General features: G+C 40.5%; 1 protein-coding gene across 1 annotated transcript in view; it reads left to right on the top strand.

The window, feature by feature from the left end:
• Positions 1-23,209, top strand: part of NBAS (NBAS subunit of NRZ tethering complex) — a 388,298-nt gene that overhangs the window by 237,036 nt on the left and 128,053 nt on the right. The window contains exons 39-40 of the mRNA XM_030800558.1: positions 10,223-10,299; positions 10,681-10,818. Coding sequence (XP_030656418.1) covers positions 10,223-10,299; positions 10,681-10,818 — 215 coding nt within the window. The remainder of the gene's footprint in view (positions 1-10,222; positions 10,300-10,680; positions 10,819-23,209) is intronic.

Below are 23,209 nucleotides of genomic sequence, written 5' to 3'. Positions count from 1 at the left end.
CCTCCCAAAGTGCTGGGATTACAAGCGTGAGCCACCGCGCCTGGCCTGATCTTAGTTATTTCTTGCCTTCTGCTAGCTTTTGCATTTGTTTGCTCTTGCTTCTTTAGTTCTTTTAGTTGTGATGTTAGGTGTTGATTTTATATCTTTCCTGCTTTCTCTTGTGGGCATTTAGTGCTATAAATTTCCCTCTACACACTGCTTTAAATGTGTCCCAGGAATTCTGGTACATTGTGTCTTTGTTCTCATTGGTTTCAAAGAACATCTTTATTTCTGCCTTCATTTCGTTATGTACCCAGTAGTCACTCAGGAGCAGGTTGTTCAGTTTCCATGTTGTTGTGTGGTTTTGAGTGAGTTTCTTAATCCTGAGTTCTAATTTGATTGCACTGTGGTCTGAGAGAAAGTTTGTTTTGATTTGTGTTCTTTTACATTTACTGAGGAGTGTTTTACTTCCAATTATGTGGTCAATTTTAGAATAAGTGCGATGTGGTGCTGAGAAGAATGTATATTCTGTTGATTTGGGGTGGAGAGTTCTGTAGATGTCTATTAGGTCCGCTTGGTCCACAGCTGAGTTCAAGTCCTGGATATTCTTGTTAACCTTCTTTCTCATTGATTTGTCTAATATTGACAGTGGGGTGTTAAAGTCTCCCATTATTACTGTGTGGGAGTCTAAGTCTCTTTTAGGTCTCTAAAGACTTGCTTTATGAATCTGGGTGCTCCTGTATTGGGTGCATATATATTTAGGATAGTTAGCTCTTCTTATTCAATTGATCCCTTTACCATTATGTAATGGCCTCCTCTGTCTCTCTTGATCTTTGTTGGTTTAAAGTCTATTTTATCAGAGACTAGGATTGCAACCCCTGCTTTTTTTCTGCTTTCCATTTGCTTGGTAGATCTTCCTCCATCCCTTTATTTTGAGCCTATGTATGTCTCTACATGTGAGATGGGTCTCCTGAATACAGCACACTGATGGGTCTTGACTCTTTATCCAATTTGCCAGTCTGTGTCTTTTAATTGGAGTATTTAGCCCATTTATATTTAGGTTAATATTGTTATGTGAGGATTTGATCCTGTCATTATGTTAGCTGGTTATTTTGCCCGTTAATTGATGCAGTTTCTTCCTAGCATTGATGGTCTTTACAATTTGGCATGTTTTTACCGTGATTGATACCAGTTGTTCCTTTCCATGTTTAGTGCTCCCTTTAGGAGCTCTTGTAAGGCAGGCCTGGTAGTGACAAAACCTCAGCATTTGCTTGTCTATGAAGGATTTTATTTCTCCTTCCCTTATGAAGCTTGGTTTGGCTGGATATGAAATTCTGGGTTGAAAATTCTTTTCTTTAAGAATGTTGAATATTGGCCCCCACTCTCTTCTGGCTTGTAGGGTTTCTGCAAAGAGATCTGCTGTTAGTCTGATGGGCTTCCCTTTGTGGGCAACCCAACCTTTCACACTGGCTGCCCTTGACATTTTTTCCTTTATTTCAATGTTGGTGAATCTGACAGTTATGTGTCTTGGGGTTGCTCTTCTCAAGGAGTATCTTTGTGGTGTTCTCTGTATTTCCTGAATTTGAATGTTAGCCTGTCTTGTTAGGTTGGGGAAGTTCTCCTGGATAATATCCTGAAGAGTGTTTTCCAGCTTGTTTCCATTCTCCCTGTCACTTTCAGGTACACCAATCAAACGTAGATTTGGTCTTTTCACATAGTCCCATATTTCTTGGAGGCTTTGTTTGTTTCTTTTTACTCTTTTTTCTCTAACCTTGTCTTCTTGCTTTATTTCATTAATTTGATCTTCAATCACTGATACTCTTCCACTTGACCGAATTGGCTACTGAAGCTTGTGCATGCATCATGAAGTTCTCGTGCCATGGTTTTCAGCTCCATCAGGTCATTTAAGGTCTTCTCTACACTGTTTATTCTAGTTAGACATTTGTCTAACCCTTTTTCAAGGTTTTTAGCTTCCTTGCAATACGTTAGAACATACTTCTTTAGCTCGGAGAAGTTTGTTATTACCGACCTTCTGAAGCCTACTTCTGTAAACTTGTCAAAGTCATTCTCCATCCGGCTTTATTCCGTTGCTGGTGAGGAGCTGCGATCCTTTGGAGGAGAAGAGGTGCTCTCGTTTTTAGAATTTTCAGCTTTTCTGCTCTGGTTTCTCCCTATCTTTGTGGTTTTATCTACCTTTGTTCTTTGATGTTGGTGACCTACAGATGGGATTTTGGTGTGGATGTCCTTTTTGCTGATGTTGATGTGATTCCTTTCTGTTTGTTAGTTTTCCTTCTAAGAGTCAGGTTCCTCAGCTGCAGGTCTGTTGGAGTTTGCTGGAGGTCTGCTCCAGACGCTGTTTGCCTGTTTATCACCAATGGAGGCTGCAGAACAGCAAATATTGCAGAACAGTGAATATTACTGCCGGATCCTTCCTCTAGAAGCTTCGTCCCAGAGGGGCACCCCCTGTATGAAGTGTCTGTTGGACCCTAATGGGAGGTGTCTCCCAGTTAGGCTACACAGGGTCAGGGACCCACTTGAGGAGGCAGTCTGTCCGTTCTCAGAGCTCAAACACTATGCTGGGAGAACCACTGCTCTCTTCAGAGCTGTCAGACAGGGATGTTGAAGTCTGTAGAAGTTGTCTGCTGCCTTTTGTTCAGCTGTGCTCTGCACACAGAGGTGGAGTCTGTAGAGGCAGTAGTCCTTGCCGAGCTGCAGTGGGCTCCTCCGACTTTGAGCTTCCTGGCCACTTTATTTACCTACTCAAGCCTCAGCAATGGTGGACGCCCCTCCCCCAGCCAGGCTGCTGCCTCACAGTTCAATCTCAGACTGCTGTGCTAGCAGTGAGCAAGGCCCCATGGGCATGGGACCCGCCAAGCCAGGCAGGTGAAAGAATCTCCTTGTCTGCAGGTTGCTAAGACCTTGGGAAAAGCACAGTATTTTGGGCGGGAGTGTCCCATTTTTTTCAGGTACAATGTGTCATGGCTTCCCTTGGCTAGGAAAGGGAAATCTCCCAATCCCTTGCGCTTCCTGTGTGAGGCAACACCCCGCCCTGCTTCATTTCACCCTCTGTGGGCTGCACCCACCGTCCAACCAGTCCCAGTGAGATAAACAGGTACCTCAGTTGGAAATGCAGAAATCACCTGTCTTCTGCATCGATCACGCTGGGAGCTGCAGAGCGGAGCTGTTCCTATTTGGCCATCTTGGAACGGGGAGAGTTAAGCATAGATTTCACCTGATTTTGGCCATATAACTTGTTTAGACAATGCATTGTATTCAAGATTTGAGAACTAGCATTACAAATTAAATTCATGCACACTGCTAAATGTAGAGCAGGTTTTATTTATTTATTTATTTATTTTTTATGTTTACTGGCAAAGTCCCTGTAATTCAGTCTCTAGCCAATATTGCATGTTGTGCATCCCAGCGAAACTTGCTTACCATCTTCTCTGAATATTTTGTCAAATATTGCTTCATATGGTTTGTGGATTCCAAGGCCAAGAAACTTCCAAGTGTGGATTTTGATTTCTACTTTATTAGGATCTCTGAGTCTGGATGAGGGCTGCTGAGACAGTTTTGATGCCCGGGGTGGAGTAGAGACTCATGTTCTCCACTGTTCCCATCAGTTCCCTACAATTCATGTTAGTTAGAAGAGCCCTGGGCTAGGCACTTGGGTTATAGAGATTAATGCCTGGGATTATTGTGTGGGAGAAAAAAAGTCATGAGATGACTTCAACAGTAATTGTGTTAGGGATTCAAGAAGGGAGATTCCTTTCCTTTCCATCTCAAATCATGTGGAGAGTTGTATACTTGATGCTTGAGATTCTTCCAGTCTTGAAGCAGCTGGGAGGCCATGGGTTTAGTGTGGCCAGAAACAGCTGGCTGAGTGCAGTGCCGGAGACCAGGCATATATAACTTGTCCAGAAGTGTCTTCTAGGAAATCCGCTTTGGGGAATAAGTAACTGACAGGGAACTTAAGCATTTGACATAGTTTTCAGGAGGGATTTCTTCCATTTTTCTTCCCCAGCATTTTTATTGACAAAATTTAAAATTCACAGTAAAGTTGAAATAATTCTGCAGTGAACTCCTGTTCACTCCTGTTCATTCTCGGTTCACTCCCGTACACTCCTGTGTACCCTCCAGTTAATATTGCCACATTTACTGTACCTGTATTTCTCCACCTCTCTATTCATCAACCAAACCCAACTTCTTTTTTGATGCATTTCAAAGTAAATCATAGACATCAGTAAACTTCACCTCTTGACACTACACTGCATATCTTTAATTAGAGTATTTTTTACTTTTGTGTGTCTTAAAATTTACAGTGAATTACAAAAATCTTAGTTGTATGATTGTACAGATTCTGACAAGTGCAGCACCTGTGTAACCCTCACTCTTGTCAAGATGCAGAACCTTACTGCCACCCTTGAAAATCTCAGCCTCTTCCCAGCACATGCCCAACCTGCACTTCCTACAGGGCACCCCATGCTCTGATTTTTCCCCACTGTAGATTAGTTTTGATTGTTCTAGAATTCATTAAATGCAATCATATAATATTATTTTGTATAATACTTAAAGTGAAAGTTTTTGAGATTCATCTATGTTGCATCCATCAGTAGGTTTTTTTGTTTTAAATTATTGAGTAGTATTTCATTGAATGCATATAAAACTGTTCATCCACGTTTCTATTAAAGGATACCTGGGGTCTTTCAGCTTATGGTTGTTATTGTTTTAAAAAGCTGCTGTGAACTGTCATACAAGTGTTTTGTTGGACATGTGTTTTCATTTCTCTTAGGTAAATTTTAATAATAGACTTGCTGGGTCAAAGATTATGGGTTTGTTTAGTTTTAATAAGGGACTGCCAAAATTCTCTTACTTTCAGCTGTTGTGGATTTTTTGGGCTGTGGTTTTTCAAGACTGTGGGTTTTCTATCTGAGTTTTACCTGCCCAGCATGGCACAGGCAGGAGCTTGCCCTCAGGATTGAAGCTGTAAAGATGGGAAACTCACCAATACCATTCATTCTTTCAAATGGCAGCCATCTTCCAGTTTTTATTTGCTGTAGGTATCTATCCAGTGGCTGTTAATACTTGTTTGTTGTTGTTGTTGTTTGTTTGTTTTGTGATGGAGTCTCTCTCTGTTGCCCAGGCCGGAGTGCAGTGGTATGATCTTGGCACACTGCAATCTCTGCCTCCCAGTTTCAATTAATTCTCATGCATCAGCCTCCCGAGTAAGCTGGGACAACAGGTGCATGCCATCATGTCCGGATAGTTTTTTTGTATTTTTAGTAGAGATGAGGTTTCACCATCTTGACCAGACTGGTCTCGAACTCCTAACTTAAGTGATCCACCCGCCTCGGCCTCCCAAAGTGCTGGGATTACAGGCATGAGCCACCATGCCTGGCCTTTTAATACTAGTTTTTTATATTTTATCTAGAGTTTACAGTTTTAATCTGTAGGAGGGCTGTCTGGATGATAGAACCCAATCACTGAAGAATTTAAATAGAATTACTATTCTGGATTTCACTGGAGTTCACCAGGTGATGTGTGGTTAAAGTCTGAGTCATAGTTTCCTAGAAAGAGTAATAGAAAGCCAGAGAGCCTTTTGCTTAGGATTAATTCTGAGGAGTCAACTCATGAATGAAGTCTTTAACTGGTCAAAAGAATTTTGCACATTCTCCAGCTGGCTTGGGTGGTTGAAATAGATGTCAAGAAGTCCCTAGGGAATTAGACCTCATGGATGTTCAGGTGGGTGAACTGCACAAGCTCAACAGCATTTCTGGAGGAGATACTGAAATGAGGAGATGCTCAAAGTGAGAATTTAAAAACCACATGGCAGTAGCAATGAAAATTGCAGTTGCATGTATTGTTTGACCCAGTAGTTCTGCTTCTAGGAATTTATCCTAAGAATATCTTCATTCACATTCTTAAAATGGCATATGTTAATTGTTTATCATAGCGTAACGTTGTCAATAGCCTGGTAGGTACTGATCAAGAAAGATATCGATTTTATTTTGGGTCTTCTGTTTCCTATCTTTACAGATGAACTGCCTTTCTGAGTCTGGCAGATTTACATAAGCTTCCAAGCCTGTGTAAAAACAAGATAATACTATCTCCTTGCAGGATTTTTGAGACACATAGAGCTAAGTGATATAAAACACCTATTTCATGTTTGGCTCCTCAGAGCATATATTTTTAAAATTATAGGTATTTGTGTTTTAGATTAATTTTATTATTTTTGTTATACAAAGCAACGGCATGAGCACAGGCAGAGAGTTTGGATAGGAGACTGATTTGGTTGACATACAGGGTAGGTTTAATGGCAAATTAAAACCACAAATTAAAGTTGGCCCATATTTATGGAGACTTTAAATGCTCAATAGGAAATGTTAACTTTCGTTTTTTAGGGAATGGGAAACTAATGAAGATTATTTTTCTGAGCTAGAGAATGACACAATTACTGAGTGCTTGAGTAAAATTAATATGAAACTGCTATTTTAAGAAAGTGCTGGAAGGAGAAAGACTGAAGGCATCAGGTAGAGCAGCATTGGGGGGCTGTTGAAAGGCTCTAATTTTTCAACAATTAAAACCTAGAGTTCGTGGCAGTGAAAATAGAAAGTATGTGTGAAAGAGTTCTTTGGAAATTATTCAGTTGGATTTGACGAGGAACCAAGTGCTGGCAGCAGAGGAGAGGATGAAGTCCAAGATGACTCTGTGGTGTTAAGTTTAGTTTATTGGGAAAATAAGGTACTATTTTAGTAATATGAAAGATATTGGATAAAGAATGATTAATTTGAGCTAGCATTTGAGTGGCAGTGTCCAACAAGGAGTTGGTAAGGCCAGTCTTATGGTTCAAACCTAAATAGTGGGAAAATAGACCAGGGTACCAGTTGAATTTAAGAGTAGAATTGAGACTGGGCATGGTAGCTCATGCCTGTAATCCCAGAACTTTAGGAATTCGAGACGGGAGGATCACTTGAGGCCATCAGTTCAAGACCAGCTTGGGCAACATGAAAATACCCTGTCTCTACAAAAAAAATTTTAAAGCAATAGTCTGGTGTGGTGGCACACACCTGTCATTCTAGCTACATGGGGGGCTGAGGCAGGTGGTTCACTTGAGCCCAGATTTTGAGGCTGCAGTGAGCCAAGACTGTCTCATTCCACTACAGCCTGGGCAATAGACCGAGACCCCATCCCTTTAAAAAGGAAAGAAAAAAAAAGAATGTAGTTGAATTCTCTAGGTGAGGATGTAAGGTGGGATTAAGAGATAGTGAAGAACTGACCCAACTGAATACTCACATTGAAGAATCAAGGATGAAGATCTGGTGACGCACACAGAGGAGGATCATCTGAGGAACAGATGCAGGAGAACTCAGTGTCCTTGAAGCCAAAGGCAGGCCTATCTGGCCGTGCCTAGTGCTACAGTGAGATTTAAGAGAAAAAGAAGAGAGAAAAGACCTTGGGTTTCGTGACCTTTGGAGGTCATATTAGTTGTGACCCAGGGATGGAGGGACTTGAGGAGAGAGGGAGTGTCAAGGTAATGGGTGCAGTGGGATAGACCACTCATTAGTAAGGTTAGCAGTGAAAAGAAAGGGGACTGTGGAGGTTGTCAGAGTGGAGAGTTATCAAGGGGAGAATTCTTTTCTAACGCTGAAGTGATTTGTTTGTGTGTTGGCACTAGGCAAATAAAAAAGTTACCCAGACTCTGAATCTTCTCTTGTAAGTTGAGGAAAACATCTAACTTCTTCCATAGAGAGGTTGTGAGGGGAAACTAATTCAAATGATTGCTGAGTGCTCATTGAGAAGCAGCTAAGCCACAGGAAATAAGATAACAGAGGTGTATCAGCTCATCAGGTGTGACTATTTAAGTCTGTTCTTGCTTCTTGGCGAAATTAGTCTTTATGCTTAAATGCAATTGTTAATTAATTAATAATTATGATTTATATAAAATGGAAATAATTGTCTCTGTTGCACTGTGGTTGTTATTAGAAGAACCTTTTATCAGTCATTTTTAGGGGGAAATGAAAACATGTTATAACTGAAGAAAAGAATTTGCTTACTCAAGCATGTGGTTTATAGAGGGATGGAGGGAACCCACTGGGTACTTTCTGTGTGCTAGAGTGATGCTCTGCACTTTGAATACTTTACTTCATTTAATCCTCACTTACATTGGAGGCAAATATGCTTCAGACGCCAAATGCAAAATGCTTTGAAAACAAGAAAGATTTTTATAATTTGTTTGGCATCAAAACCTGAACTAAACTGACATGAGGCTACTTTATAGTCTGCTTATCTCACTTAATATGAGTATTCAAATGTTTTGCAGCAGAGATATTAATGTCTTTGATTATTGGGTGTTCCCACACCATACTTAGGGTGTCATGTAGTACTTGATATGTATATAGCACAACCTCTAAAGTCCAAAACATTCTGAATTCTGGAACTCAAAATTATGTAGTTTGGGGACCTGAGCTTTGATCCCAGGACTTTCTGGTTCTGGCAGTGGTTTCCTTCCTGCTGTATCATTCTGTTGGATTTTGTAGGCAAGAGATTCATTATATATTTATAGATTTTGTTGTAGTTGTTGTTCTAAAACATGCCTGGGATTTTGGTTTTATATGGGTATTGGTAAAACACACAGACATGGAAACGATTGTCATGAAAGAAGAAGTTTATATTCACAGATCCCTAAAAATGGAAGGCAGGACACACCCAGGTGGGGAAGCATCCTGGTGGTTTAGAGGCAGAAGGAGCCAGGAGAAGGCGTGGGTGAGGGCCCAGGTTTCATGGGAAGTAATAGGCGAGGCAGGGTAGGCAAATGTTGAGATTACAAGCATGAACTGTCATCCCCATGCCCAGCTACCTCTTCTTTAATCTTATAATGGCTTGTACAAAATTTGACTTGGGCCCTTTGAATTGTATTTTAAATTATTTATTTAGAGTCTTTTTATTCTTGAAAGGATTCTAATTCGTACGGCAGTGTCTGGTTCAAAGAAGGTTCTTGTTGATGTTGAGCGAAGGAATAAATTTGGAAGTAGACCTTGAAATAAATAGCTTTTGATTAGAAAATGTCTCTAAAACTGTATGATTCCTTGTAGGAGCTGAGGCTGACTGGTGGTCCATTTGGTTCATAAGATTCGGATAACATGTAGAAAATAAATTTTGGATAACTGATGTTCCCCTTGTAGATACAAGTGGGGAAGACACAGTAGGTTTTCTCTGTGAATCATCCACAGGAAATTTTGAGTTCTAGGTCAGCCTCGGACACTTGAGCCATTTGTAGATTCCTTCTCACCCTCCCACCATCCCCAGTGCCTAGACTATCAGCTAAACAGAGATTATACAAACAACTTAAATGTCAATCTAAGTAAGACTTAATCGGGAAGGTAAATCTGGAAAAATCACGTGGTACATTTCCAAAGTCAAATACTGTTTACTTTGAATCATTCATATACTATCTCCTTCATTAATGCCTATCATGAGCGTCTGTGTTTTTTAAAAAATAAAGGATTCATATTATGATTACATATGACTACCTAGTATTTGCTACTGAGATCCTAAATGTATAGGTTACATCCTTATTGAAACAAACTGTGTACAAACACAGACCGTATTGACAATGCATGCTCTTATGTTAAAGCTCTGACATTGACAAGTTGTGATTTGTGTAAAAATTTATGTGAAAAAGAAATGTTTTTAATGGTTGGGATATTTTAAGACATATAAGCAAAACAAAAGTCTGATGTTCTTTTTGTGGAGCGTGATGAAGAGGGGTGTTATTAGAAGGAACAAAATCATATTATCATCATTGTAATAATCAAAAGATTTACCCTAAATTTGCACTCCTAAAGCTATTTTATTGCTCTGATCTCTAGTACTCATATTATCACCCTCCATATTAGCTAACGCTGATACACAATTTTGTAGCATGGTCTGCATCTTTAAAACCGAAAGACCCAGCTCTAGGCAACCAGCCTCTCTCATGTTTTTGCACTTAACCTTTGCAGCTGCCCTGACAGAATTTCCTCGTGTATGAGTAACCAATAGTATACTTTTTCTGAATTAAGGCGAGGTTACTGTTTAACACAGTTCCATATGATCTGTTTTTAGATGTGCTGAACAGCCTTTCCTGAAAGGTCTCTGCCACTAATTATTTGTTGAAATCTTATAGGGCTGAAAACATGGCACTTAATAACTATGAATGTCATATGCAACCTCAGTAAAATAATGTTTCTTTTTCTGCTTTCAGTTCTCTTGCAACTAGCAATTGAAGCCTTGCCAAATGACATGACCTTGGCTCTTGCTTATCTTCTTGCCTTACCACAAGTAAGTTTGCCCTTACCAATAAAGAAGAATTTAAAATGACTAAATGAAAAACGTATACTGTGAATTTTCATCAGTAAAATTGTTTATTGCATGTCATTTCCTCCTCTTATTTCTTAGATGCTGAAGGGATCTTGGTCAGTATAGAGTCAATTCTACAGTTAGCTTAAATGTTGATCTTTACATCCACTTTTACTGCATAGGATTTGTTTTATAGTGCCTTGTGATTTTTAATATAGTCATTATTAAGTTGATCTTGAGCTTGAGTTGATATAATGGGAACGTTGTATAAAAAATCTGCAGGAATGACTGGAAATGTAATGGTTTATAATGATCTTCTTAATTTCCTTTAAGCTGAGTTAATTCTAGCATGTTCCCTCCTAGGTGTTAGATGCTAACCGGTGCTTTGAAAAGCAGTCCCCCTCTGCGTTATCTCTCCAGCTGGCAGCATATTACTATAGCCTCCAGATCTATGCCCAGTTGGCCCCATGTTTCAGGGACAAGTGCCATCCTCTTTACAGGGTGAGTCTTCATGATTTCCAACTTACTAATGAGCAGAGTTAAGCCTTTTCTAAAATACTCAAAATACATGTTTAATTTTTGGAGGAACTGATTACATATGTATCCAGAATGTATTCCAAGTGGCAGGCAGCTCTTGGCTTTCCTGTATTCGACGAAGTTGCTTCTCCAGGTATCAGTAAGTAGAGTTTAATATTTATTGTGAATATTGATTCCTCCCTCTAACTTTTCTTCCATTTACTTAATTTTACTAAGTTCTTAGGAATGGCTAAAGTAGTGGGAAAGGCAAACTGGAGAATTGTTTTTTTTTTTTAATTTACTTTCTAAAAGGAAGATGACTGTGCCTAACTTAGGAAAGTAGGCAACATAATTCTTTGAGCAATACTGCACTTTTATTTTTTTTTTAAGCCAGAGGTATGAGAGTAGTCAGTTGTACAGACAGAATGTTGAAACATATTATTCGTACTTGCCAAAAGCCTCAGACAGCTTTTGTGTAACTTTATTGTTAATTTCCAAGTGAAAGCAGGTAAACATGGCCTCAAGTTACATGTGCCTTTTTTTTATGGACATAAGAGTATTGCAGATGCCACTGAAAAATCCTTCCAAGTACTTGTATAGACAGACCAGTTTTAATTATCAGCATTGCGAAATTATCTAATTTTTATATTGGATCATTTTAAGAGTAGATAATCAAATTGATTAGACTTTAAAATCCACTGTGTACATAAATCCAAGGTCCAGATTTTATTGAGGCAAGAGTCTTCCTTTCCCAACCCCAAACAAATTCTAATACAACTTATGTTTTTCTTGTTTTCCCTGATAGTAAATTACGCCAAAATGAAAAGTCCCAAAGCATGTACTATTTGTGACTGGGTTAATTAGGAGAAAATTGTTCAATTCTATCCCACCTTTCATATCTCGCCATCACTCTTTCCAAACTCAGATAGTGCAGTCACTCTATAAGAAAGCCTGTTTAAGATTTCCACAATTAATACATTGTTTGGGTTCCGGAGGCTGGAGTCATGCTGCCCACATCTTGTTTGGGAAGCAAAAGCTCCCAGTGAGCTGGTGTCCCCATGTGTCTTTCATGGGACTGTCCCCTTTAGATCCCCACCTGTCAGCCATAGCTTCAGGGTCCTGTCATCACACCCTCCGGGAGGGGAGGCAGAAGGAGGCCGAGGGCCCCAGGATTTCTGCCTGGTCCCTTCTCACTGTGAGGATGCTCTTGGCACATCTTTTTCAAGTCACACAAACTATTGCAGTTACATACAGAATTGCTGACAGGAGCAGGAGATGCTGAGGGAAACAGCTGGCAATGTGACAAAAGTATTTTCTGGGACAACAAATCATGTATTTGTATTTTTTTAAGTTTACCAATGAATTGTACAACAATGTAAAAATAAAGTTCATCCTAATATGATGTTTCCAAAAAAAAAAAAAAAAAGATTTCCACAATTAAAACTAGCAAAGAAATAAAGCAGAATACTGAAAGATAAGGGTTAAAAGTAAATGCGTTTATTTTGATTTCTTCTGTGTTTTTATAGTTCTTCCACATGATAGAAAGTGTATTTTATTTCCAGGTTTTGTATTTTATGTAAGGAAATAATTTCATGTGTCTGTCAAAGTTCTAGCTGCCTCAACCTTCCAAATCATATCTAAGAACTAGGATGATGTGAAAACCTTCCATTTGTGGTGATAGATAGGCTTCCATCTGTCAGTGTTTATTTACAAGAAGACACGTGGAAAGACTATCCATAACACATGACTCTCCCAGGACACCATCACTATTGGGTGTGTATTGGTTATGGGCATAGTTTTATTCTCGTGTCAGCATTTGGACAAGAAGCAGGAATGCTTTATTCTTTTAACCAGTTCGCCTAAGGTGTTACTTTGTTTTGGGAATCGTGTTTTTTGTTCTTTGGTAGCTACTGCTGCTTTATACAGATACTTTTTTTTTTTTTTTTTGAGACAGAGTCTCGCTCTGTCGCCCAGGCTGGAGTGCAGTGGCGCAATCTCGGCTCACTGCAAGCTCCGCCTCCCGGGTTCACACCATTCTTCTGGCTCAGCCTCACCCAGTAGCTGAGACTACAGGTGCCCGCCACCACGCCCGGCTAATTTTTTGTATTTTTAGTAGAGACAGGGTTTCACCGTGGTCTCGATCTCCTGACCTTGTGATTCGCCCGCCTCGGCCTCCCAAAGTGCTGGGATTACAAGCGTCAGCCACCGCACCCGGCCTATACAGATACTTATTTTGTATAACTTTATTATACTCTAGTAATTTTGTTTCTTTTATATCTCAGGTATGGTTTAATGTGAAATAAGAAACATGCATTAATATGTGTTATAAATTAAGGGACTGAAGTGATTAAGTGGAAATTTGGCAAATGTATTTTACTCTTACCTTTTCATTAGTGTTATGTGTGTATACAAGTACCAAATAATTTCCTCTAAAACTCTAAGTACGTTGAAACACAATGAAGCTTTACTTTGACTAAATACATAGTACCTTATTGTAAACTTGAATGTTTTCCCCCTAAAGGTCAATTGAGCTCTCAAAATATATTTGACTGAGGTCTCTAAGTGGATGTCATTGAACTGGGATGCTGGTGCTGAAATTAGATCTCACTCTTCCATTCCAACTATATCATCTATATTAAGGTCCTACTGTTTGCCTACTCCATGCTGTACCTTTCCTGAATACATAAGATTGGAAGGCCACTATATTTGTCCGTTTTCATACTGCCATAAAGAACTTCCCAGGCCAGGTGCAGTGGCTCGTGCTTGTAATCACAGCACTTTGGGAGGCCGAGGCAGGTGGATCACCTGAGGTCAGGAGTTCGAGCCAGCCAACATAGTGAAACCCTGCCTCTACTAAAAATATACAAATTAGCTGGGCATGGTGGTGGGCACCTGTAATCCCAACTACTGGGGAGGCTGAGGCAGGCAAATTGCTTGAATCTGGGAGGCGAAGGTTGCAGTGAGCTGAGATCGCACCATTGCACTCCAGCCTGGGCAACAAGAATGGAATTCCATCTAAACAAAACAAAATAAAACAAAACAAAACAAAAACTGCTCAAGACTGAGTAATTTATAAAGGAAAGAGATTTAATTGACTCACAGTTCAGCATGGCTGGGGAGGCCTCACAAAACTTACAATCATGGAGGAAGGTGGCAGGAACCAAGGCACCTTCTTCACAAAATGGCAGGAAAGAGAAATGCCAAGAAAAGTGGGAAGAGCCCCTTATAAAACCATCAGATCTCATGAGAACAGCTTGGGGGAAACCACCCCCATGATCCAGTTACCTCCACCTGGCCTCTCCCTTGACACATGGGGATTATAGGGGTTATAATTCAAGATGAGATTTGAGTGGGGACACAAAGCCTAACCATATCATTCTGCCTCTGGCCCCTCCCAAATCTCATGTCCCTTTCACATTTCAAAACCAGTCATGCCTTCCCAACAGTTCCCCAGAATCTTAAATTCGTTCTAGCATTAACCCAAAAGTCTAAATCCAAAGGCTTATCTGAGACAAGGCAAGTCCCTTCTGCCTATGAGCCTGTAAAATCAAAAGCAAGTTGGTTACTTCCTAGAAGTAACTATGCTCTGCTTCCCTTTTAAACATGAGTTCCAATTCCAACTCCAAACCATCTCTTTTTGTGAGTGCATAAAACTGATTGCTTTTAAGAGCATCCAAGTCACCTTTTGAATGATTTGCTTCTTAGAAATTTCTTCCACCAGATACCCTAAATCGTCTCTCTCAAGCAAAGTTCTACAGGTCTCTAGGGCAGGCACAAAATGCCATCAGTCTCTTTGCTAAAGAATAGCAAGAGTCGTCTTTGTCCCCAACAAGTCCCTCATCTCCATCTAAGACTACCTCAACCTGGACTTCATTGTCCATATCACTGTCAGCATTTTGGTCAAAGTCATTCAACAAGTCTCTAGGAACTTCTAAACCCTTCCACATCTTTCTGTCTTCTTCTGAGCCCTCCTAACTGTTCCAACCTCTGTCTGTTGCCTAGTTCCAAAGTTGTTTTCACATTTTCGGGTATCTTTATAGCAGTACCCCACTTTCTGCAGTATTAATTTACTGTTTTAGTCTGTTTTTATACTGCTGTAAAGAACTACCTGAAACTTGAAAGAGTTTTAATTGACTCACAGTTCAGCATGGCTGGGGAGGCCTCAGGAAACTTTCAATCATGACAGAAGGCAAAGGGGAAGGAAGGCACTTTCTTCACAAGGCGGCAGGAAGAAGTGCTGAGCAAAGCAGGAAAAGCCCCTTTATAAAACTATCAGATCTTGTGAGAACTCACTCATTACCATGAGAACGGCATGGGGGAAACTGCCCTCATGATTCAGTTATCTCCACCTGGTCTTTCCCTTGACACATGGGGATTATGGGGATTATAATTCAAGATGAGATTTGGGTGGGTACACAAACCTAACCATATCAGCCACTCCATCAGTCAGCTGTCAGTCATTAAGCATCCCTCATGTGCCACACCCTGCTGCTGAGCCTTGGTGTTGGAAGATGACTATGGCATGGTGCTGGACCTCAAGACCTTGCCGCTTGCTCTAAATCTGTATGAGACAGTTAAGTAAATGTGGATTAGACTGGCGGCAAAGTAGAGAACTGAAGATGGATGTTGGACAGACAACAAGTTACAGCTTTTAAGAAAGCCAAAAAGCTGGCTGCAAAGCCACATTTTGGCTTATAATCTTCAGTTTCATTTCTTTAATTAAAGTAGTTCTCTTGGAGGAAAATTGTAGTGCAACTTATATTTTTCTTGTTTTCCCTGATAGTAAATTACTTTGTACCAAAATGAAAATTCCTAATGCATGTACTGTTTGTGACTCAGATAAGTCAGGAGAAAACCATTACATTCCATCCCACCTTTTGTATCTGGCCACCACTCTTTCCAAATTCACACACCACAGTCACTCTGCAGGAAACCCTATTTGGGGTGTCCGCAACTAAAGCTTGCCAAGAAATAAAGCAAAATACTGAAGGATAAGGGTTCAAAGTAGGTGTGTTTATCTTAGTTTCTGCTTCTGTGTTCCTACAGTTCTTTCCACTTAGTGGAAAGTGTTTTATTTCCAGGTCTTATATTTTGTGTACCCTTTTATCAATTCAGCGTTACAGTACCTACTCTAAAGGACATAGAGCTTAGCATTGTGGTATAAAGAATACGTCTGGATTTTTATTCCTTTCTACCTCTTACCCCAATTTCCGTTTCTTCCATCCAGCTTCTATCAACCCACCATCTCTGCCCATTAACTCTCGTTCTTATTTCTATCACTGTTTTTCTATTGTATTAGTCAGGGTTCTCTAGAGTGGCAGAAGGAATAGGATATATGTATATATGAAGGAGAGTTTATTAAGCAGTATTGACTCACACCACCCACAGTGATGAATTCCCACATTAGGCAATCTGCAAGCTGAGGAGCAAGGAAGCCAGTCCGAGTCCCAAAACCTCAAAAGAAGGGAAGCCAACAGTGCAGTCTCCAGTCTGCGGCTGAAAGCCCAGGAGCCACTAGCAAACCACTGGTGTAAGCCCAAGAGTCCAAAAGCTGAAGAACTTGGAGTCTGATGTTCAAGGGCAGGAAGCATCCAGCACGGGAGAAAGATAAAGGCTGGAAGATTTGGCCAGTTGGCTTCTCCCACCTTCTTCTGCCTGCTTTATTCTAGGCACACTGGCGGCTGATTAGACAGTGCTCACCCGCATTGAGGATGGGTCTGCCTCTCCCAATCCACTGACTCAAATGTTAATCTCCTTTGGCAACACCCTCACAGACACTCTCAGCAACAATACTTTGCATTCCTCAATCAAGTTGATACTTAATATTAACCATCACATCTATCAAATCGTCTTTTCCTTTGAAAGTGTTCCTTGGAGCTCTCCTGCTCTCGTGCTAGCTCTTGTCCTCTAATTCCTGGTTGTCACACTACCCACCCACCCTGTGGCATAGTTCCAGCCACCCACCACCATTCCCTTTCTGGGTGCAACAACCTAGGGTAGCCGCTGTTCAGAGTCATTGCTTGAAGAAGCAGCATTAATCCTATGGGAACAGAAGCCAGTACAGTCCACGGGGCCCAGTGATGGTGCCTGAACACCTGATTTCTAACTTTTCAGCTGCTCCAGACAGAAAGAGGTGCCCTCTGGTGGCCTGAGGTAGCACATGGGCATGAGTCAACTAGTTCTCCAGGGGCTTCTTGGCAACCTCTGGAAAGCATCTGATTGTTGGTCTGAAAGTAGAAGTGAAGAATTAGAATCCAGGATGTTTTTCCTATCAAGATGCAAAGCCTTTTTGAATGTCTTCCAGACAGACAGATGTGTCACCAGTGAGTGGGTGAGCGTTACCACCTCTCCATTTGTTTCCATCTCTCCACCCCGTGTCCTCACCTTAATTCAGTCTTTCATAATTCTTCACCTAAATGTCCTGCGACAGCCTCGTGAACATCACCTTGTCTTCATTTATTTACTTTTGTATTTTCCCCCAAACAACTGCCAGAGTAGTCATTCTAAAATGGAGGTGTAAACATCCTCCTCTCCACCCAAAATCCTTCAGGATCTCCCATTGCCCCAGCATGTTCTGCACATCCCATGACTGGCCTCTGTTTTTCCAACTTCATCCTTCCGTGCTGCAGCCATACCAAAAACTCTGCCTTTAATGCTTTTTGCCACCATTTCTTTGCTTAGCTACTTGGTTCAGGTGTTACCTCACTCAGGAACATTTCTCCAGTCCACCAAGCTGGGCTGGGTCCTCCCTCATGTGCTTTTGTACTCCCCTGTACTTACCTCTGTCAGAGCACATGCGTTCTATTGTTTTGAACATAAATACTTTTCATCTTACTGGAAGAAGGTGGGATAAGCTGCCTTGCTGAGCCTTCTGGCTTTCATCTTTCTTCTGAGCTGGATGTGTTCTGTTCTTGGACATCAGATCTGGCGCTGTCTCCAGGAATTGAATTGGAGGATACCCAGTTCCTGTCTGCTCCCAAACTGATTGCTCACTTGGTGGGGAGAAACTCTCCCCCACTTTTGGTCGCAGACATCTTCTGTGTTGGTGATTGTTGTGGTGTGAAAGCAGAGGAGAACACGGTGTGGGATTTTTCTAAACAGCTGTCTTAAAGTACCTTTCACGTTCATGCTGCCGTTTGATCCTTTGAGCAACCTCATTTCTCAGAAAAGGAATCTTCTTTATAGAAGATACAACTCAGAAGTGTGGTTACTTCCTCAAAGTTACTCTGGTAAAAAGTGACATCCTGTCATTTAAAGCCCCTGATTCCAGGCTTTACCTGCTTTTTATTTGGACAGCGGCCGCTCAAGCTTTGTTTCCAAAGAAGCAGTGTCACTCTTTTTCAGACGTGAGTGATCTTGGTGGCATGCAAACCTAACAGGTAGTTCCCAGCAGGATATTTTCATGTGCTGCTCCATGTCTACCAGGTAACATCTTGCCTATGACAGATAAGACCCTCAGTGAACTGGCTGGCTCTTCCTTACCCCTCCAGCCGTGTTTCCTGACACTGCTTTTTTTGAAGCTTCTGTTCTGGCTGCTCAGAACTTAGATTTCTCTGAATTTAACATCCTTTGTTATGCCTCTGTGCACATGCAGATCTGAAATACTTCTTCCTTCTCCCTGCTGTGGGCAGGCAAGTCTGAGCTCAGAGGTGCCTCCTCTGAAACTTACTTGGCCTCCTTCCATCTCTCTCTGTTCCTTATGTGTACACCCATGGAAGCAGTTATTTTAGGATGACAGTCGATACACATCTCTCTCCGCGGAGTGTGGCAACCTTATTTGAAGACAAGAATTCTCTTGCTTCCTGTATCCCCAGACCTAGCCCACTGTAGTTATTCAGTGACTGTTTATTGGTATGTAGATGAGTTCAGGAGTCATGTCAAATGCTGCATGTCAGGACAGCTTGAGGCTTCAAGTTTGCAATTGTGAGTTCTGACCCTCATGGATTTGAAGGAAACACTGGTAGACACGATAGTTGGATGTTGGATGTTTTAAGTATATAGGAGTTTTTCATTGACTGCCTAATGGCTCATTATTTGAGTGTTTTCAGCATCTTCCTCTGCATACAACAGCACTGCTGAGTTTGGAATTAAATATGACAAACTCCAGATGAATCATCTTGGAAATTGAAATCCAAGTGGTTTCAATTTGTTGCCTACACATAATAACACCCAGTGAAGCTTAGCTTTCACTCAGTTGTCAGTTCAACTTGTTTCTAATTCCACAGTCTTTTCACATTTTCTCTTTCCACCTCCTGGATATGCACTGCAGGAATGCTAACTTAGGTAGATTACTAGCCTTGGATAAAAGTATTGATAGAATTTGTGCGCTTATTTCTCATGCACAGCCTGTGCATCGTGAAGGGCAGCACCATCCTGAGCCAGCAGAGGCCCCCTGGAGCCCAGCAGCTCTCTCAGATGATCCATGGAGCCGCCTCCCTCACCTGCATTTTTCCTTTTAATTTTATGCATTGATGGTTAGCAAATGGTTAGTCTGAGAGAATTTTCTCTTCTAGTATTTGTTCTAATTAACTCATTTTTACGTTTTAAAAAAATACACGTGACCCCAAAACTCAAGTGTTGAAAATAGTATGTAATAAAAAGTCAGTGTTTCCCATTTGTATCCATCCAGAGACAGTTAATAGCTGTACATACTTATAGAACTAGTTTTTAGACAGATGTAAGTAGGCTGTGCACATCATTCTGTATCTTGATTTTTTTTCCCTCATATCTTACCTTTGTAATTATTGTAAATGTATTTTGAAGTGTGATCTTTGTAGCATTCTTTTAAAAAAGTGTTCAGAAGATAAAATCAGTTAAAAATGGAAACATGCCTTTAGTTTTATAGACTAGGGAAGCAAACTCAGTGGGGGATGAAATTCAGAATTTTATGGTAGACTATTTCTAAAATGCATTTTTTTAAGCTACTAATTGAAAATACTAAGTAGAAAATTATCTCAAGCAAAATAACAACCCTGAAGGGGAAACACACCACCTGTTTAAAACTTTCCAAATAATATTACCAAGAAATGTAGAGACTATTAAACCAGAATGGATTTATTACCTCTACTAGTAAGCAGTAGATGAAGCCATTGAGCATTTTGTTGTCATGAATATTTATGCATATTTTGTTTTTACAAGGATTTGACCATATTCTTTAAAGAAATCATACTTTATTCACCTCCCTGAAGAACTGCATTGCCAAGTTTTGAGGGGAAAATCAAGTAATTTAACTCTTCACAATTTCCTTTTTAAATTGTGAGTGGCTTTTTATGCTGTTAGTTTTTGCAGCCTGTGATATTTTGCCATATCACTTTGAATACTGAATATGGAAGATTTTGAAGCTGCCCAGAAAGCTCTTCATAAGCTTCTTAGAGGCTAAAAGCTTTCATACCCATGCATCATGTCACTGAAGTCAGATGCTGGAAAGAAGGAGAGAAGTCTGAGTGTACTCTGAACACCAAAAACCTCCGAGTGATTTTGGGTGTGAAGCTGGATGTAGAACAACTCATGGAGACTTGTTCAGCAGTATGGGGCAAGCCGGTGGGAAGCCAGGTGGCTTGAGTCACTTTCCAGCTGCAAGACTACAGCTCTGGTTGCTTCAGCTACAAATGGGAGTGTCTCTAAAACAAGAAACAGTGTTCCCCGCGCACATCCCCAGCCTGATAGGAGGGTCAAATGAAAATCATGTGAAAATGCTTTTGAAACTTTCAATGTTGTGTACTTGTGGAGTGAATAAATGAATGTATGAAATGCAGTGTTGGAATGAGTAGGAGATGCTTTGCAATATTTTGGGAAAAGTAGTAATAAGCTCAGGGGAAGAATTTTTACTCAAATTTAATTTGAATGTTGGAAGTAGTCATAACCAGTAAAGTTTCTTGAGGAAGAGATAGAAAGTACCAATGGCAATGATCAGAAAATAATTTGCATAGGGAGCTAGAACTTACAAATGCTCATTCATCCAGTTTCATTTAGTCTTTATGGGGATTCAGAAGAAATTGCCTCAGTTTTAGAAATAGAAAATTTACAGCTCAGGAGGGAAAAACTAGTAATCCAGGTCATTGATGCCAACTCCTGTGTTTTTCACCCGTAAGTAATTTTTTCTTGGAAGCTTTTGTGAGAAATTGTCTCTTCTCATTTTTATAAGTTCTTCTCAGTATCATGTTTTATACAATAAATTGAAGTACTGAAAATTTTTTTGTACACAAATATTTGATGATCTATAACTTGTGTATACTTACAGCCTGTTATCAAAAAATTAATAGAATGTACCTAACCACCACCTTCTTATTTCTCGTAGAGATGGGATCTCACTATGTCACTCAGGCTGGTCCTGAACCCCTGGGCTCAAGCAGTCCTCCCACCTTGGCCTTCCAAAGTGCTGGAATTACAGTCACAAGCATCTGTGCCCAACCTCACCACCTTATTAAGACAGAATTTTAAAAGGGGTGTATTTATATCAGGGAGTTTAACAGAAAATGGTATTGTTGCTTATGATTCTAAAACACCCTGTTATCATTAGGGAAGAAAAAGTAAGTGGCTCAAATAGAATATCCAGTTGAACACCTAATGGGTGTTTATATTTACACACACACAAGCACATATATATGGCATGAGAGGAGGAATGTATGGACAACTGTCTACCTAGAACAATACAGAATGACAGCATTAAATCTATCATTGAAAATCTATCATTTGTAAAAGGACTCTAATGGCAAGCATATTAGTTCATTCTCACACTGCTATAAAGAACTGAGACTGGGTAATTTATGAAGAAAAGAGGTTTAATTGACTCATAGCTCCACAGGCTTAACAGGAAGCATGGCTGGGAGGCTTCAGAAAACTTACAATCATGGCAGAAGGTGTTGGGGAAGCCAGCACGTCTTACCATGGTGGAGCAGGAGAAAGAGAGCAAAGTGGAAAGTGCCACACACTTTTAAACAACCAGATACCATGAGAACAGCAAGGGGGAAGTCTGCCCCCATGATTCAGTCACCTCCCACCAGGGCCTTCTTCAGCACATGGGGATTACAATTTGAGATAAGATTTGGGTGGGGACACAAAGCCAAGTTATAACAGCAAGTCTTACATGTAGTGGGAGCTGTGTCTACATTGGTCCAATCAAGAGCCTTGTATTTTTAAGAGATGCCCCTCCCTACATACCGAATATAAAAGGATGGTTCTTAGGAAGCATTATGCATGGGAATCATAGCACTGCTTTGTCAGTTACCAGCTTAAAGGCCTTAGATAAGTTCATTCTTTACTCATCTGTAAAACAGAGATGACAGTAAGAGATGCCCATCCTACAGGGTTGTTAGTGCAAAATGAGACTCAATGCAGTAGGCATGTTCTACCCTGAAGACTGAAATACTAGGTTTTTATTCTTAAATATCTGTTGGGAAAAGTGAATAAGTTTCTTGTACAAAGAATATGAAATAAAAATGATTCACAAAGGACTAGATAATTTGTATTTAGTAAGTGAGAAGAGATTAAAGTTGTATAAACTGTGTAGAAATCTGTTGGCTATAATTTGTGGCCTGAAATTCTTATTTATTTATTTATTTATTTTTTAGATCAGGATCTCACTGTGTCCCACAGGCTAGAGTACTGTGGTGTGATCATAGCTCACTGCAGCTTTGAACTCCTGAGCTCAAGTGATCCTTGTGCTTCAGCCTCCCTAGTAGGTAGGACTACAGGCATGCACCATTATGCCAGGCTAAGTTTCATTTTCTTAATTTTTTTGTGGAGACAGGGTCTCACTGTATTGCCCAGGCTGGTCTTAAACTTCTGGCCTCAATTGAGCCTCCAGCCTCGTAGAACATCCTTCTTTCTACACCTGAAGGGATTTGCAAAGTTTTTTTTTTTTTTTTTTTTTTTTTTTTTTTTTTTTTGAGATTGTCTCGCGCTGTCACCCAGGCTGGAGCGCAGTGACACAATCTCAGCTCACTGCAACCTCCACCTCCTAGGTTCAAGTGATTCTCCTACCTCAGCCTCCTGAGTAGCTGGGACTACAGGTGAGTGCCACCACACCCAGCTAATTTTTTTGGTACTTTTAGTAGAAACGGGGTTTCTCCATTTTGGCCAGGTTGGTCTCCAACTCTTGACCTCAAGGGGTCCACCTGCCTCTGCCTCCCAAAGTGTTGGGTTTACAGGTATGAGCCACTGTGCCCAGCCTCTTAATGATAGAATTCTTATACATCTATAGGATTTCAGTCTTAGAAAGGTGATCAGCTGGTGATGCTCCTTTGCTTTATATCTGAAGAAACTGAGGCCCAGTGGAATCAAGAAAGGGAATCAACTGCTCCCTCCATGGAGTTCCCGAAACTCTTGGCTTATGATTGTGTAAGGCTGCTTATATTTGGATGCCTTCTGTGAATTG

This window comes from Nomascus leucogenys, chromosome 19 (genome assembly GCF_006542625.1).
Source record: "Nomascus leucogenys isolate Asia chromosome 19, Asia_NLE_v1, whole genome shotgun sequence".
Classification (NCBI taxonomy): domain Eukaryota; kingdom Metazoa; phylum Chordata; class Mammalia; order Primates; family Hylobatidae; genus Nomascus; species Nomascus leucogenys.
The sequence above is the reverse complement of the archived record's forward strand: the minus strand, read 5'-3'. Positions and strand labels throughout refer to the sequence as shown.